At 41.7% G+C, this 17,641-nt stretch overlaps 1 protein-coding gene across 9 annotated transcripts in view; it reads right to left on the bottom strand.

Moving 5' to 3' along the window:
• The window catches only part of LOC117936702 (zinc finger MIZ domain-containing protein 1-like), a 107,186-nt gene that overhangs the window by 17,786 nt on the left and 71,759 nt on the right, over positions 1 to 17,641 (bottom strand). For 3 of the 9 annotated variants that reach the window (XM_034860022.1, XM_034860023.1, XM_034860024.1), the window contains exons 4-6: positions 12,899 to 13,012; positions 9,463 to 9,568; positions 359 to 394 (exon numbers count right to left, since the gene is read on the bottom strand). In XM_034860022.1, the coding sequence (XP_034715913.1) occupies positions 359 to 394; positions 9,463 to 9,568; positions 12,899 to 13,012 (256 nt within the window). Of the gene's footprint in view, positions 1 to 358; positions 395 to 3,588; positions 3,839 to 9,462; positions 9,569 to 12,898; positions 13,013 to 17,641 lie in introns of those variants that run through there. The other 6 variants (XM_034860025.1, XM_034860026.1, XM_034860027.1 and 3 more) reach the window with 5 other exon arrangements.

Here is a 17,641-nt window from a genome sequence, read left to right as displayed (position 1 = left end):
GTGTGTAGGCGGGGGGTATAATTAATATACAAATCACCGAGAAGAAAAAGGCATAAACTTAGATTGTTAATGGCTTCAATGAACATCTAAGAACACAAGTGTGAACTGTGACGCAGGCAAGATGATGAAACAACATGTGTGACATGCTTCATACTGTAAAACTCCGACAGACAACACAACAGCAGCCATGTAGCTTTTTTTTCTAAATGACCAACCAAAAGAAGCACATCTGATGTCATTCCATGTACAGTATGTCAACACAGTCCAGTGTGAGGACATAATGCAAGGACTGGGATGAGGATGGTTGGTTGGATTCAGCCAATGTGCATGAGTTTCCTGTGCGACACACAGCAAGTACCTGAGTCAGACTGACACCTCCTGCAGCAGTTGGTTTCTGTAGGGTTCAAATTTTACATTTTACTGTACTTTTCAAACATGTCTAAAGATATTCAGTAAATGACAGACATTTGATTAGGGGTTTCTCCCTTATTCAAACATAAAACCCTTTGAGATTACAGGGTGTTGAGAAATATATCAGGTTATTTTATTCACAGAGTGGCTTCAAAACCTACTAAGAAGAGGAGAGAATGATTGAACATACTATACTTCAAATGAGCAAAAAATATGAATGACCAAAATATGAACAGAATTGCAAAACACTTAGAATAGATGATACTTTTACTGTGTTATGGTAAAAAATGACGAAAATATGCAGACAGTTTAAGGATTGTTGATCACATCTTGACATTCCTGTTACAAACACTAAAGAAATGACTAGAAAATGTATTATTAGTTATAGTTACCCGTAATGGTGAACCTGATTACTACAGGGTATTTGCTAATAAATAATTCTACACTTCTCTATTCCTACTGATTGAATATGTAGTTCTTTATCCGAGCAGTTGACGAGGCTTGATAATAATTCTATGATAGTCAATTAAGTGTAAGTATTGATTGTGTGTGCAGGTGGGGGTTATGCCATAAACATGTTGAAGAGGAATTATTGATGTGGTATCTCTGTGGTTCACCTGTACAGGTCGATAAAGGTTATAGATTCCTAATGTGTCTTTAATGTGCTGCTTTAGCACCTTCCAATACCGTCATTTGTAATCTCTCATAACTGTCTCAGCCTCATTTTCTGGTTCTTACCAGTTGAGGACGCAGATATCTGAAAGCTTGTTTGCACTGCCTTCGGAACAATACATGTAAAAGATTGTGTTAAAGGCCTTGACTGCTTTTTGCAGAAGGGTAACTTACTCTGCTGTAGATACAGACCAAGTTAAGTGTTTCTACTGCTCTTCACTCTGATACCTGATCCACGCCAAATGTATGATTACTTTCCACTAACTGTATGGGATTGATCATAAATTAAGATCCAATGAAAGTGCACCCACTGAAGCCTGCTTTTGGTTGCTGTTGTTGGACCTTTAAAGGACTTACAGCAAGAATAACAAGTAGATGCACTTGTGTTCCCCCTTTGATGTGAGGAGGGAACTGTACCTACCGTTATGCCTGGCATTTCAATGCAATTTTAATACTCTGATTAGTACTTTCAGAGGTCACATCCCACTGTGTACCATTTTTTGGTTAGGACAAATATTTGTCTGTGAAGCACAGTTTTTCTTTTAACCAAAACGTGCTGTGCTCTCACTGGGTTTCCACACTAACCGGTGAAACCGACTATTTGGAGTTCATTGATCGAAAAATATAATTATTCATGATTTACTACACTGATTGGCGGGAAGTATCACTGGCCCTGCCACCCTCTTTATCTGATCTAATTGCCAAAACCAGAACTTTACTGTACAGCTAAACAAAATCCCTCGTAGTAGAGAGAAATCCAAGTGAACGATAAAGAAACCAACCAATAATTATCATGTTAAGTCAATAGGAGAAAGAAATGTCTCTCTTAACAGGAACTCCTTCATAAAAAGGGATATCCCATCCAAAATCTATATTTTGTTAGCTAACAGAGTTTGTAGTTTTGCATTCAGCAAAAATAAGTCCAAAATACCCAAACAAAGTTGAAAAAAAACCTCTTTTTCCATTATTTTGTCATTCATCTGTATGTTCTAATGATACTCAAATGATAGATTGTTGGTGAAATATTCCTTTAAGTTGAACAAAACAGGTGCATTAGCATCTCAATGCAGTCGAACACCAAAAATGTAAACCTGTTGTTCATCTTTAAAAAAAAAAGCACACATGATTGGACCATGAGCAACACTAAATTCCTGATCTGAAACTAGTGAATTACTACATAGGGAGAAAATGTGTGTGTGTTTCTGCAGTTAGCCTGGCTGGCTGTGCTGTGTGGCACAGAGGGGAGTGGGTGTGATAAACTGCCACGAGTCTCGCAAAAACGCAACCTCAAGTAGGTCAGCTCGACTCAGAGAGATAATCAAGGCCATTTTGACCCCTTCTGTGTGAGCTGTAAGTGGGTCAAATGCGACAGTCAGCTGTTGCAACTCTATCACGCAGGGCACTGAGAGGCGCTCGTCATACTGTCAAACCCCATTCCGTTAGTTTAAGACGTGGCAGGGTGCCCGCCTGCACCCACCAACGCAGCAAGCAATCCTCTATCTGCCCCCCCAGGGGTGAAATAATGTGAAGTTACTCTCAGCAGCAGCAGATCCACCTTTTCTCTTCTCTCTGAATACACCCCCTGCAAACACAACCCTCTTTAAGTGTTGTCTCCTCCTTTTGACAGCTTACAGCTTTGCAGCTCTGTCTATTCACAGCAGAGAAAACTCCCCCCCCCGCCATGTCTAAAATGCCACCCGCATTTCAACCAGACTTACTCCAGCAATGTTCCTACTTATTTCTCACTCTTCACTGCATGGAAAAAGGGGGAACTCATGTGTCGAGAAACACTTCTGAGCACAAATCTGCAACAGCAGAACAAAGGCGATACAGGGCAGCCTTAATCTCTGCACTACTGAAGCCAGCAAGTATATTTCAAAGCTCTTTCTCTGTGTCTCTCTCTCTCTATCCCTCCCACATTCTCCTTTTCTCTCTAACATTCTTTCTCTCTCACCTACCCCCCCCCCCCCCCCCCCCCCCCCCCCCCCCTTTTCCCCACGTTTCCCTTGGTGTCTCAAGGCAGCCGCTTCTCTCTGTTTTCCTCCCCTCTCTCCCTGCGTGTCCAGTGACTGACTGCACAATACACATCAATTATTCATGGCTGCTCTCTCCGTTTCGCAGGCAAAACCAATCACAGATGGAGTCATTGCTAATGGGCTCCTGCTGTACTTGCCACCGGCTTCTTTGCACTCAAGCAACAAATACCCCAGAGACAATGAGAGGGAAAACAGGGATAATCTGTAAAAAGGGAAGAAGGAAACATCATACAGCATTACCAGCCATGAAGAGAAAAGGAGGAAACAGGGTCAGAGAAGAAGAAGAAAGGTGCGTATCGTCACATATAATTTAGCAAAATTAGGTGCCGGCATCTGCAGCAGTAAAGGGTTAAAAAAGGGGGGGGGGGAGAGAGAGAGAGAGCGAGAGAGAGAGGAGGGGAGACTCAGAGGGGTGGGGGTGGAGGACAGGCAGAGAGGGAGAGAGAGAACCAAATGCTTATCTCCTCACCTCGGATGTATGCAGCAGTTATTGATGTATCTTCTTTTTCTGTCTAGTGATCCATTGCTTGCTCTCCCAATACACACATCACACAGAAGCAGCCACAGCCACTTCGCCAGAAGGGAGAGAGGGAGGGAGGGGAGAGGAGGAGGGAGGGAGGAGAGGGAAAACATGCAGGCAGCTCACATTTCAAACCTGCAAAGGGGGGTGGTGCCTAATGTGCTAGACAGCCTGTATGTTGGTCCACGTCCAAAGCAACGAGTAAAAAGAAGCCTCAATCAATTCATTTAAGGCAACATTTTTAACGAGGGACATGCACCGCAAAAAAGGTGGCGATAGACACGGTTTAGGTGGGTACATTAAGCAGTGATTTCAGCCCCGGAACCTTGTCTTTGCATACAGTCAACTTAATCCATCAAACTAGTCATTGTAATTAAGGGGCATGGAGGAGGAGCAGGCTGGGTATTGTGGCTTCCTGATTCACCGAGCGTTGGAATCAGAGAGGGAGGGGCCAATTAGACCACATTTGTCTTTCAGCACACATTAACCACAGTGAGCTTTTGGATTAATAATTACACACATATAAAACACGTAAACTGTTGGTAGACAGACCACCTGAGGCAGTCTTGAGCATCTATAATCATCTGCAAATGAAAAATACTCACACCCATCAGCAGCAAGTCGATTTTGGTGTCAACTGATCTGTGGCTTGATACAATAATATGCATTTAATCAGATACACAAAGCACAATGTGAGTTCATTCTAATATGCAAACATCTGATTTTGCTGCACTGCAAATAACAGAGCCATATGGAGTGGCTGAAGATGATACCAATCACCTCCTGCTGCCACAGACATAAGAACTGCGACAACTAGGGAGAAGGACAGACAAGCTCTACAGCTCTTATCTCTGGTCTCTCCCATCTGTATTTGCTCTACTGGTATTTACTGTCAGCTAAGAGCACAGCAGGTGACTTACAGCCCTGAAACCCTACCTCAAGTTAACACATCCATCATAGCTGGCTAAAGGACTTCACATACAGTGATCATTAAGTGTAAAACACACTGATGGTCCAAAGTAGACACAGTGTAGATTTGTAGCTTACGTGACACTCATATCGTATATAATAAGCCTTTAACCTCATAAACTCTGACACAGTGGTGATGGCACAGTGGATATGACACATGCCTTTGGTGCGGGAGACCTGGGTTTGATTCCAACTGCCATACATCAACCAATGTGTCCCTGAGCAAGACACTAAACCCTAATTGCTCCAGTGGTGTGCGACCTCTGGTATATATAGCAATTGTAAGTTGCTTTGGATAAAGCAAATGACTTGTGATGTAATGTCTTTACAAAACTTTTTTTTTTCAAATCCATGTAGATGTATTCTTCAGGCCTCTTCTAATAAGGTAAAATGTAGTGTACTAAATATTATCTAAAACATTAAGGAGAACTTAAGAAGAGTTCGAGAGGTTTCAGAAAGTAATTCGTATCTAGAAAATACATCCATGTTTGATAGATAAGATCAAGCATTAATTAATCAACTCATGTGATTTAGAAAATGTGTTTGTAGTGGACTTTATCTTATAAATAACAGTATGGACCTCTAATGATTATAAAGTATGAGGTGTTTATACAGCAGGTAGGGTGAGGGAACGTTTCTCCTAAGACTGGGTTTCAGTTTCTGGACTAAAATAACAGCAGATACCACTTGAGGAACCATAGCTGCCTCACCGCCATCTGAAATAAAGCTTCCATACATGAAAAATAAAGTCTTAAATGTGCATTTAAATCGAATTTACTAAAGCTTGTTTATTTCTCAACTACCGCTGACAGTTAAACCGGGCCACCAACAATGTGTAATTCTCTATTTAGGAAAAACCACAGCTAAACTATATGTAGAAGCGCACGGGGTGGATAGACATACAGAAAGTTAAAAAAAATAAAAAATATTGGTGTGGAAAGCTCTGAGAAGAGAAATTACAGCCCTACTGGCTGGACTGTGTGTATCTGACCTCTGTATGGTGTTTGTGCAATCGGAGACTTTTCCACAGCTCAATGACAACACGTCCAACCTCTGCATCTTCAGCACTGGAAAGCCGTGTAATCAGCACTTCAACTAAAGTTTTCAAGACATTTACGTTCAATTTGGACTCAAGCAAACTAAAGAATTCAGCCCTGAGTATAAAGTTTTAAAAAAGCTTGAAAAATGTTCATCATAATCCTAACTTTATTTTTTCTTTTTCTTTTTTAAAATCAGTGAGAATTTCTGCATCTTTCCTGTTTTTGGAATTTCCATTTTTGGAAAAAGTTTATGTCTTAAAATAAGATTACTAGCATGAAGATAATGTTCCTCTCTCCATTTAGTACTCAATACAAACACTTGATATTTGCACTTAATATTAACTTAATTCTATGAGTTCTGTACTTTATATTAAACTACATAATATTGTAATGTTGTTTTCAATCAAAATCTTTTCCTATTACTTTGTCTACTCTGTACATACAGCACCTGTGCATGTTGTACATATTTTAGGACAAAGTTGGGATTTTACACATATAGATAAAGTGGCCTTACTTGGCTGTTATGCAGGTTATTCTAGATGTGGAGGTTGCTATTAGTATGAAGCAGTTGCTCACACTGCCTAATGATATAAAAACATGCACAGCATCCCATCCTACACTACTAGAAGCCCCATCGTAGAAACTCCAACAATCAAACCAGATAAACAAGATGAAACAAACTATAAAAAAGTCTTTTTTTTAAGATCTTTTATTTTGTCATGCTGACACTGTTAACTAAGACCCACAGCGTCTTTTGATCAAACTTGAAAACAGCACTGCAAGGTGTGAAATGAGTGTAGAGACAAACCAGCCTGACAGAGCCAAACTAATTATCTGCTGAATAGCAGATTTACCAGGCGTTTGTTACATGAGAGAATGAACTGCTCCCCCTCTCTCTTTAGTTGGTGCCTTTCACTCCTTTAAAGCTGAGAAATTCCAAGAGCTTGCTGAGGCGCAAACGATTGGGAATGTGCCACTCTGACCCTCTTGGAGAAAAATTCGTGATTAAGTGTTTTGTAAACGCTCTCAAACCAGACTGAACCATCCTGCAGGAGGGGTGTGACACTAATGAAAGAGGTCTAAGAGGCCTTGTAATGTATGATGTGTTTATCCACACCGAGCAAGTGATGTCCCTGCTTTGATGTTGCCACTCGCTCCACGTGCAATGCTTTGCCCTGCGGTAAGACAGTCCAAGTAATCACAGATCAATAGAGCAGGCTAATCTCATTCACAAAGAGGTCACTATGAGCAGACAGACGCCCCACCCCCAACTCTGCCCCAGCATTGTGGGCCACTTGCAAAAAGGCAAAAGGACTACAACTGGCCTGTCCCCCTGAGTACATCTATTAAAGAGTACATTTCAGTAAATCACACTGTGTGTAGAGTCAACATCTAAACCTCTAAACTGCTCACTTTGCTATAATTCAGGTACATATGCTGACCGATAAAATCAATAGGAGGTGATAATGAAGTTTTCCTCAGGCGAGAAGATTCATGTTGTTGGTGTCATTAGGATCAATGTCTACTTTTGCCCTTCTAAGCTTTTTCTTACAAAGGAAATTAACAAACAAATGTCTTAAAGTGTTGGAAGCATTACATGATGAGTACATTTGTCAAAGCTACAACCTGTTTCAGCTGTAGGTTTACTGTGAACATGGATTTCCTACAGTTGGAATCAGCTCGGCCCTCCCATCAGCGCAATTCCCCCCTCATTTTTCTTCCATGTTCTAGGGAGGAATTTAGATGACATAACAGAAATGTAATAGCTCGACCACACCGCGTATCAGAGCCAAGACAAGGTAGGACTGGTTAAAACGGGACACCAAATCTGATTTACTTATTAGCGCTCAGCTATTGACCTAATCTCCTCTGTGGCAGATAGCCCAGCTCGTAACTACTAGAGATCTTGCCCCCCTCCTGTCCACTTTGAACATAGACTTTGAACAACAGAGCAGATTACAAGATGGCACTGAGCAGGCCAGTGGTTATGAGAGTGAAGATTTGGCTTCAAATGCTCCCTGCACACTTTATTTCTGCTTAATCATTTTGAGGAAACTCCCAGGCTTTAGGCTACACAAGCTCCTTTGTGAGCAGAGATAAGCAACAAACATAAGGTGGAACAGTTTCAAGCTGTCTGTATCCATAACAAAAAAAAGCAGACTGTCGTATTAATGACCAAAAAAATCTAAAATAAATTGTATCACATCCAGGAAAACTGTCAGATTTAGCAAAACAAATAATTGCTGCAAGAACATTACGCACAGGGCGCTGTAGTCAATGAAACATAAAATTCACCTCATGTTATGTCCTCTCTACACTGACTTGATCTAGCTTCTCAGATTTGTTCCTCAGTGAACGGCAGACACTAACTCCTCTGTATCTCCTGTTGGATGGCTACATGCTGCCGCCATCCTGGCCCCTTCATGTGACTCACTCCCTTCCCCCGTCACTTGGCAACGGCCCCCGCAGGACATTGGGGAGTGGGTACAGCCCCTGGGGCCCGGTGGAAGTGTCGTTTAAGAGCCTTCTCCCTTGGCTGCCAGAGAGGGCTTTCTCTCTGCTTTAACAACCTCCTCGAATGAGGCCTCCACTCTAAAGAGCTTCTGGGAGCATTGTAGGAGAATGCCTCCTTAGTGTTTTCCATTGACTTTCTCCCTCTCTCTCTCTCCCTCTCCCCCCTTTCTACAGGACTCTCAAAATATTCATGCATACAGGTATATAATTGTCCATGAAATGCACTTTGGGATGCTGCCTAGACTGGAGTACTTGCTGGTTTCCAAATGACTACTGTTGCAGGGAATTATTCAGACAGAGAATCAATCGGCAATCTTATCTAAGCTCATAAAGTAGGGCCTGAGATTTGATTTAGCATTAAGTAGAATTAGAACATTTGGCAGTATAAGTTAATTGCAGGCAGAGAATCATTCCCCTCTCGTGGCTGACATAAGAGTGACATTGCATGATTTGAAGCCTCATATTACCACATATAAAACCATGGATGCCGTAAATCAGAAATGCCAAACAAGTGGAAATTCAAACAATATGTGACTCTGACTTTCATGTCCTAGTAGACTCAAGATGGCTCAGCGGAGAGGCCGAGCACATAGGAGCAACTGCACAACCTCACTTTCCTCATAACCCAAGACAGGTGGAACCCACAAATCAAAAAGTGTAACGGAGCACAAAATATTCCTGTTATCTTCCGAGCTGCTGACAGCTGATACATCTTCATTCCCATCGTGCTTCAGCATGCGTTTTTGCCAGCTTGATAACAACATTTAGCAGTGTACATCTGTCCCAATAATCCATCACTGTATCAAGATGACGGTGCTGTGTGAAAACAGGAACTCTTTGTGATCTGATAAAGTCACTTCTCGTCGCGTCTGAGAAATGGCGTATTCTGCTGTAGGCACTTTGTCTTAAATCTCCAGAGAAGAAACTGTAGCTGTGGTTCTCCATGTTGTGAACAAGTTTGGAAGTGAGATCCAAAATTAAGGACTCAAAGTTTATGCAGATGTAAAACAAAAGAAAAAGATAGTTGGACTATTTTCTGTATTAAGCGGAGAGCCTTAAAATAATCTAAGATCATAATTTTTCTTATTTTTTTTAGTCTTTGTAAGATTCCAATAATAAACCTAAATACTTGAAATGCTGTCCAACACAGTAACGTTAAGAGTGCTTTTCTGGAGTATCAGGATCTAAACAGTCTAGTAGAAATGGGTGGGCGCCAAGAATGCAGGCAGGAACTTTGAGCTCAAACAGGCCAGCACGACCAGATGGCCTGAGATGGCGGTTGAGAAAACTCTGGTCTTACCTGCTGATTTTGGAGTGAACTTATCCCTGTTGGCAGCGCACACGGCCAGGAGCCGGTAGCCCAGGTCCAAGTCGTAGCCCTGCTGTGCTGCTACGCGGCTGACCACCTGAACACAACGACAGCATGCAACACTCAGTCAGGATAATGTCACATATTCTATTCCATTATTATTGTTCCTTCCTACTAAGGAAATAACTAATCGATACAGGGACTTAAGGTAAAGCATTTTCTTAAAGATAGATACTGCATGTTTTTATTTCGGAAAACTCCCACATCTGACATCATGTAAATACTACTGTATCATACTGTAAGGCCACATATAGGTCAAAAATAAAGATGTCAATGAATGCATTTTTGATTTGTGGATAAATGAACCGACAGAAAAAACATTTAGGTTTTTGGTGCATTTAGTAACTCAGCTGTTATTATTATCCTCCTATTCCATTTTATTCTCAGTTTAACAACAGAGGCAAGTAGAAAGTCCTCAGAAAGTGCATTCCCAGTTCCAAAGCTGTATTATTTTATAACATATCAGAAAATGTTTAAAATGTAGTAGAAGTGACAGACCATTGTGAGATATGAGTGTGTGTGTGTGTGTGTGTGTTTGTGTGTGTGTGTGTGTGTGTGTGTGTGTGTGTGTATGGGCCATCTATTGTGATTTTTAAAGTTTTGGGGATATCTTGCTAACTAACAACAATTAATGCAAAAGACAAATAAACAGCAATGGAAACATAATCTCATGACCGTAGTGATTATACTATTCCAAAGGACTATTCATTCATCAAAAGGAGTATTTTGTCCCAACATTTTCCCAGATTGTGGCTGTCACAGAAGAATAAAGTTTGGCAGCATCCTCCAGATCCACTTAAAGGATAAAGTCACTACAAGTTTATCAGTTCCATATGAGTCGGTGGATGAAATGAGGCCTCTGGTGCTGCAATGCCCACTGAGAGGAAACATTAAGGGAAACATCCACATGCCACAGGACGTGAAGTAAATCACCCTTATGTGGCACATGTTGCTTTGATTTACCAATGCCATTATCAGCTCAAAGAGACCCGCTCAAGACATTAAGACCTTTAGGACATACTAAGGCCTGTGTGGACCAACATGCCTCACTAGAGACAGATTCCTCTTCCTGCCTGGTTTTCATAGCCGCGATCCGAAGTTCAAGACAAGCCCTGAGGTAGCACAGCTGAACACTGCTCCCTGCACCATATCATTATCTCCTGTAAGTATAGTCTTGACGTGACACCAAAACAGAGTACGTATATATGGCCTTTATTTATAGGAATCCACCATTGAGAAGAAGATATACGAGTATAGGCTGTCTAATTAGAATCTTAGCTTGGGAGGGACAATTTGCTAAATGGTAATTTAAGTGTAAGAAGTTACAACAAGTAGTTCTAATTTCAGCACTTAAATTGTACGGTCAGTGGAGTGTTGTATGGTGGACTGTCTTACACATTAGGATGATTTTAAAAATAAATAATCTTGTTTTTTTAAACCCACTTTTCCTCAAAATGTTTTTAAGGTTGGATATGTTTAATGGTGGCCTGATCTTTTGGGTATTTTCTAAGAAAGTAGTTTTCCGCCTACCTCATTGGCAGACTGTACACTACGTTACAAATCTGCCTCACAGACACAATATTTAGCTGTTTGTAGACGTTTTTTTTCCACCTGTCTGACATCGCCACATGCCGACACTGAGGCAGCAGTGAGATCCAAAAAATGCAGGCAACAGGGTGAAGTGTTTACCATTACAGTCTGAGTAATTTCACAATCACGTCAGACTGTCTGTGCTCCCTCCCAGTGTGGTTGACACTAAGGTCTATACAGCCCATAAACTAAAAGGAAAAGCCTTGAGATTTTCACGGCAGGAAACAAATTGAATTGGCGAAATGGAGGAAAAGGCACCTGCTGTAGCACATTAAAGCAGTAACACAATCACTTAAATGGAGGGATGTGTCAGAGCGGTTTCACTGTGGTGCTCAAGTACAAATCTCTCGGGTTCCTTTGCTCGCTGTAGCCACGCTGCCTCGGCAGGGTTACAAATTGCACCCAACACGGGCTATGTGTATCTCTTATCTACTGCTGGAGGCGGTATGAAAATGAGCAAGTTAAAGTACAGAATGGCCCCAGGTGACAGGTGAGTGACTCATCTGCAGTCCATCCATTGTTCTACCTGACTGTCTGTTCTGGCTCTTGGCCTAAACATAATCAACAATGACCAACAGGCATAGTTCAAATGACTCTGTACGCTATTGGATAGTCCTTCAACCAATCAGACCAACAATCCGGGCGACGTAGAAGCGACAGCGAGTAGTGAGTTGCTGTGCTTTGGTGGTGTTCGGTGGCCACTACGTTGAATATAAACAAGAACTTGCTTGGACGCTTCTCTAGCGTCATCGTGTTAAACCCGCCACCGCGCCAGGAAAATAAGCCAGTTTGTGATTGGTTCCTGTAAAATTGTGAACTGAAGCAGGAGAATAAAACGTTCAGGTTTCCAGACCGAGCTGCAGGGCAAAATCAAATCGCCGGCAGAGTGGGCGGGGTTTACCCAGTCTATGTTACGCCCAAAACACACCTATTAATTAATGAAGACACTAAGTATAACCCTTTATAACCATGCGCCCGGTGCACGGAGCCTTTTCCCTTACTCTATGAGACAAGCAATAATTTAGTCAATGAGATTTGACTTTTTCTCTTAAATAAAAGCATATGGATAAACCTTACATAACTGGCCCTTGATGTGATTCGCATTTTTTTGAGTCTGGCCTTTAGTGACGTTGAGTTTGACATTCCTGTTTTAGGGCTTCAGAGGGTAAGTGAGACACATATGAGATGCTTGCTGGAGTATTCCCTTTAAATGTACATTGAACATGAGAGAAAGTAAAGGATTATTTAGGCAACAAGGTAATATTTACATCTTTTGACAGTTTGGTGTAAGATTGTGATTACTCTGATGTATTTTGGCCAAATCCTTCTTTGTTTACAGTCTACGTCTCAAAACAGTCAAGTACTTTTCCCAAATGCCATGGGATACAAATTATTGAATTAATCAAAAGCCCCTAGACATTGAACTAAGGGAATTAAGGGCTTTGTAACTGTATTTCCTGATAACCACTCATTGCTTTGTGGTTTGAGGACGTTATTGCTTTCCTTTTCGTGTTCCAGTGTGCCGATCTCATGAGCCACAGCACAAACTGTAACTGAAGTCACTGAAAGGTGACTAAATCTCAGTAATTTCTACAAGATTAAATACTTTTTTTTTTTATGTGACCTCAGTGAAGATCAGGCAGCTAAACAATAGTTCCCTCATAACCATGCGGGAGATACGGAAAGAGCCAATGCAGCAATTGTTTTAGCCGCCTTTTCATTGTCCTTGAACCTCCGAGTATGAGACTGCAAAACCAGGTCATGAGTGGCAACTTACCGTTAGGCATCCCATCAGGCTTTGCTCGAAGGGGCGCTGGAAGGCTCGGGGGTCACCACACCAGTCCAGCAACTCGGTTGCTGCTGTCTGAAAATTTGCTGGATTTTGTAAGTGCTGGAGGGGAAAAAGGGAAAGTTATGGGAATATGTTATTGTCCAAAACATTCAAGGATCACTACAGAGCAGAATAAAGATTTTTACATTTTACATCTATTGATTTATTGGTGAGTAAAATGAATCAATATGCTAAATCATGATGTTATGGCAGGTGATACATATTGAATACATATTAGTCCTGGTCTGCTTTATTAAAAATTGTCCATTGGCAATTTACTCATTAGGTATTAAACACTAATACAAATAGACAAACTACAATTTAAATACAAAATATACTTGCTCAACTCCGAACATTCGATTTCCTTTAATAAAAGGTTTTTACACCTACTTTTAAAAATAAACTGAATGTCTTCTATATCTACATCACATGGATGTAGAAACACATGTGGAGGATATGACTGGGCTTAGTTTGCTGCCTCCCTGAACCTTGGATAAAAGATGGAGAAGGATGGATTGTGACAGAGAAATCCCATTGTCACTACAACAGGGGCCACGCCATAAACATAATGAATAATTAAAAGCACTCAAATTGGCAGCATTTTTATGACCATATTTCTCCAAAATCTATCTTATTACCCTTTAGATGACTTGTGTTGTAGGTTTAAAGTATTAATGCACAGGGCTAAAGGGTATATTCCCATTAGAGTCACGCTGCTGCTTTACTCACCCCAGGTTTCTGAAGCACTGCCTTGCCACTGAGTGCCATAAATCTCCCTGTATGGATGCATGCATAGCCGAAGAAGCCCTTATTTCACCAGCTGGCCCTGAGCTGTACTGTGACTTTATCTGACAACAGACTCCTTGACCTACAGGTACCCCTTTATGGCATTCATTCCCCAACTGGAGCCAGCAGCCCACTGACTAATCCTGTTGTCTGTCTTGCTGTGTAGCAGCAAAATAAACCGCAAAAATGGGCCACTATGGGTCGCCCGACTGGGCTCCCCATCAGTCACCTCTTCTCTGAAAGCTTTCAAACCTTAATATGACTCACTTTATACATAGAGGAGCAGACAAACCACCTGCACTCAGCACTAATCTTTTACCTTTGGAGAGATAATGCGCACAAGCCTTTGCAGTGCACTTGTACAATCCAGGAACAAATGGACTCCCACTCCATGGCATCAAAGGTAAATAGTGAGGTTTGTCAGCTTAAAGTGAACGGCTGCTTTCTTAACAAGTCTGTGTGCTTTGATTTTACTGTCAGGGAGAAAAGGAGAAGAGGAAGTGACAGCAGTAAAGTCACTACATTGCAGTGCTTTTTACTTGTTTGTTCTTTAGGGGGCAGCAGAGGTCAGGATTTGATAAAGCAGCTTTCATATCAATTTACAAAGCTGGCGTTTGACAAGGGGCCGGATGAAACCAGTCTTGTTTGTTTTGTGTTCGCTCTGAGACTGTTTCCCACTCTACCTACGTGTCTTTGTTTTGGGAGTGTAGGACGAGACGTGGTGGGGTTGCTGAGTATGTAAATTCTACTAGTGGATAAAGTCTCCTGGAGAAACACATCCACAGAAGCTAAATTTAGATGGTTCTGGAAGCTAGACAACACATGCAATCAGAGCACCAAGGATGGAAAGGGGGAGGAGAGAGAATATGTAGAAGGGAGGGGAAAAACACACCACCAACACTTGGGCTTGAAGTGATTACTGTTCTTTGCACTCAGAACAATTGGTCCCACCAGTGTGCCTGTCACATGGAGAGCTTGGCACTGCCATGCCACAGATGTTCCCCCTACTCCGGCCAAAACCCACCAATCAAACCTAAACTAGTGGCCAAGAGACCCCTCACTCCCCCCTATCCTCGTCCCCTGGGTGAGAATGATGCTCCAACATTTACACTCCAGTAAAAGCTCGGCTCAGTTCAAGGGAAACAAAGACGGACAGGACTTGCAGTGTCCTGAGAATACAGCTTTCTTCAGATACAGTCATCCTCTGTAGTCACGTCTGGAAACAACATGATCTGCACATCTGCAGCTAAAGTGAATGTGACAGCGCACACTAACTGGCAAAGGCTTGCTTCTATTTCAAAATCACAGCTTATGGTTGTGCTACTGTTGTTATTAAGCGACGTCTCAGAGCACTGAAACCATATTAATAGAGACAATTAACCCTGGAAACAACACAGTGACAGACCGAAACAGCTGGATAGCCAGTGCAGCAGCAGTACAGAGAGGGTTGTCTTCTAGATTATTTTGATTTATTGACGCTTACAGTTTGAGGAAGCGCTCCTGCCGCGAGAGGAGAGTTCATAGTTTCCGCCAAACCCCTGTACAAATCACTGAGTGGAGAGTCTGACAGCAAACTGGCTTCCCCACAGTGAAGGAAAAAATACACTCTCTGAAATAGATACCAGCGGTATCACGGAGCCCATGTTCCCCAAAGTGTGCAATTTGAGGACGCAAGAGAAAAACAAACTGCCAGTGAGAACCTATGTGTTTGGCGGTGAATCAGATAACTGTTTTTATGTTTCTTTTTTAAAACATCCTTGTCTGTTTGGAGGTTAAACAAGTGAATATATTTATTTTGCAGTTAAAATTTGTTTCCTTGGAAGTATTTAGCACCACCTGCACACAAAGAAACCAAACACTATCTTGTTTACCTTTTCCATACTAAGTAAAAAGTTGGGGTAACAAACATTTCACTATTGATTAATCTGCTGATCGATTAAGCTCTGAAATGTCTAAAACTAGTGAAAATTGGCAATTGCAATTCCTTCGTCATTAACACCAGTGTTAATTTAGTAGTATTTACCTACTTTCTTAACACCAACTGTCAAACAATGCAGAAGTAACCTAGACAGCACATTTATAGATATTGGATATCGAGATGAGTGTATCAAGGTGAAAAAATAACCATGTTTTCATAGTTTATGAACAATTTGGTTAAGTTATTGTTTATAAATCACATTATTGCAATTTCACAACAAAACGGTAATTTAAAAATGATCACCGTAATGATTTCTGATTTAACTTTCAACCCGTGATTCAATCAGGCTGACAGATTCCAATTTCCTCTACTTTATCATCATGCTCAGCAGTAATTTATCATTTGAGCAACAAAATCAATTTGTTCCCCTGTCCGCTGCTCTGGCTGGGAGTATTCAGACAGACATGTTACATCTTCCAGAAAACAACAACACAATGGAGGAGGCTTCATTTGTATTCCTGCTCCACGTCTGTACTGCCTTCGAGATGCCAAATTTCAGCATGTGCACACTTTCAATTAAAGCAAACAGCTGGATTGGTTTACAATATTTCCTTAATTATTTTAATGGCTTGGATATTGGACAATGGGGAGCAGGGGGAGAAGATAGTGAGTTAATTGTTCTGATCTCCCCTGATGATCATCTTTGTGTGCGGGGAGGATAATAGACGGCCGGCTGAATGGGCTCACTGCTAGTCTAATTGGCAGGACATAAATGGTATTTATTATGCGGGTCTTCCAAACCCTGATTGTCTGCGGCACAAAGCTGCCTCTATTAGCAGGGTGCTGGCTCTTACTGGTCGGTTTGAAATGACCCGGCGCTTAACCATTTATTAGATGGACTGGAGGCCTCCTTGTATGCCATGGATCTCTCTAATTGGCATGTTTACCCATGTGCTGCTTCCCCGGACGCTAACATTGGGATGTGTTTGTTTAAATTTTTGCCTTGCGGGGATTAAAACATTTAACCCCGCAGCATTTGAATTGTTTATACTTTTGTGTTAGACGGATACAGATCCGTTTTCCTGTTCCGTTCCTTTACAGAATAATTAATTATCTGTTAGGAATGCGGTGCATTAATAGAATCCAATTTCACCTCCCATACAACTAAAGAAAGAGGGGACAGTGAATATTTAATATCCTGCTGTGAAGGAGATAACCAGACTGCAGACTGCTTGAGTGTTTACCTCTCTCTACTTTATTACTCAAGGACATCAAAGCTTGTCTCAACACATAGGGGCTTCCCTCTGTTTGCTCCCTAAAGACTCCAGCCCTGTCTTGCTATCTGCCTCACCTTGTCTCTTTCTCAGTAAGGGCTGGGAAGTCCCTGCCGAGGGTAAAACAATTTTACTTGTCCACAATTGTGTTTAAGTGCAAGGCCCATACATTGTCCCAAAGGCCCTCTGATGTACTTTTCAGGAGGTTGACCTCAGCAAAGAGCCCAGAAACTAAATGGGCCGTCAGTTAGGAAAAGAGATCAAAGGGAGGGAGCCCTGTAGCCCGGGGTTACGCAAGTATGTCTTTTGAATTCTGCCCGAGATTCTTCCTGCAGTAAACGGTGTGGAGATGAGAACAAAAGGACTCGCTGGGAGTCTGGTTGAGGAAGAAAGAAGGGTGATGATGGGGGAGGGAGGGGAGACTCCGCTCTTTGACCCCAGTCAGTAACCAAAGTCATATCACAGTTCTGATAGTAGGAGTGAACAGATAAGTCACTTTACGGTGACAAACAGCAAAACCAAGGAGCATTCTGGCCATGCTGCGATGGTCTGTACAGGCAAAAACTTAGAAAAGGGAGTGTTAGGTCCTACTTTCCTACTAACAACTCCTTTCCCAGAAGTCGCACAAATATGGAAATTAAACATCTGTCTACATAAATTCCACTGGTGGAAACTCCATATTCCTGATGTTGTCAACTTGTGGCAGTAACT

This window comes from Etheostoma cragini, chromosome 21 (genome assembly GCF_013103735.1).
Source record: "Etheostoma cragini isolate CJK2018 chromosome 21, CSU_Ecrag_1.0, whole genome shotgun sequence".
Lineage (NCBI taxonomy): Eukaryota > Metazoa > Chordata > Actinopteri > Perciformes > Percidae > Etheostoma > Etheostoma cragini.
This window is presented reverse-complemented; position numbering and strand designations above follow the sequence as displayed.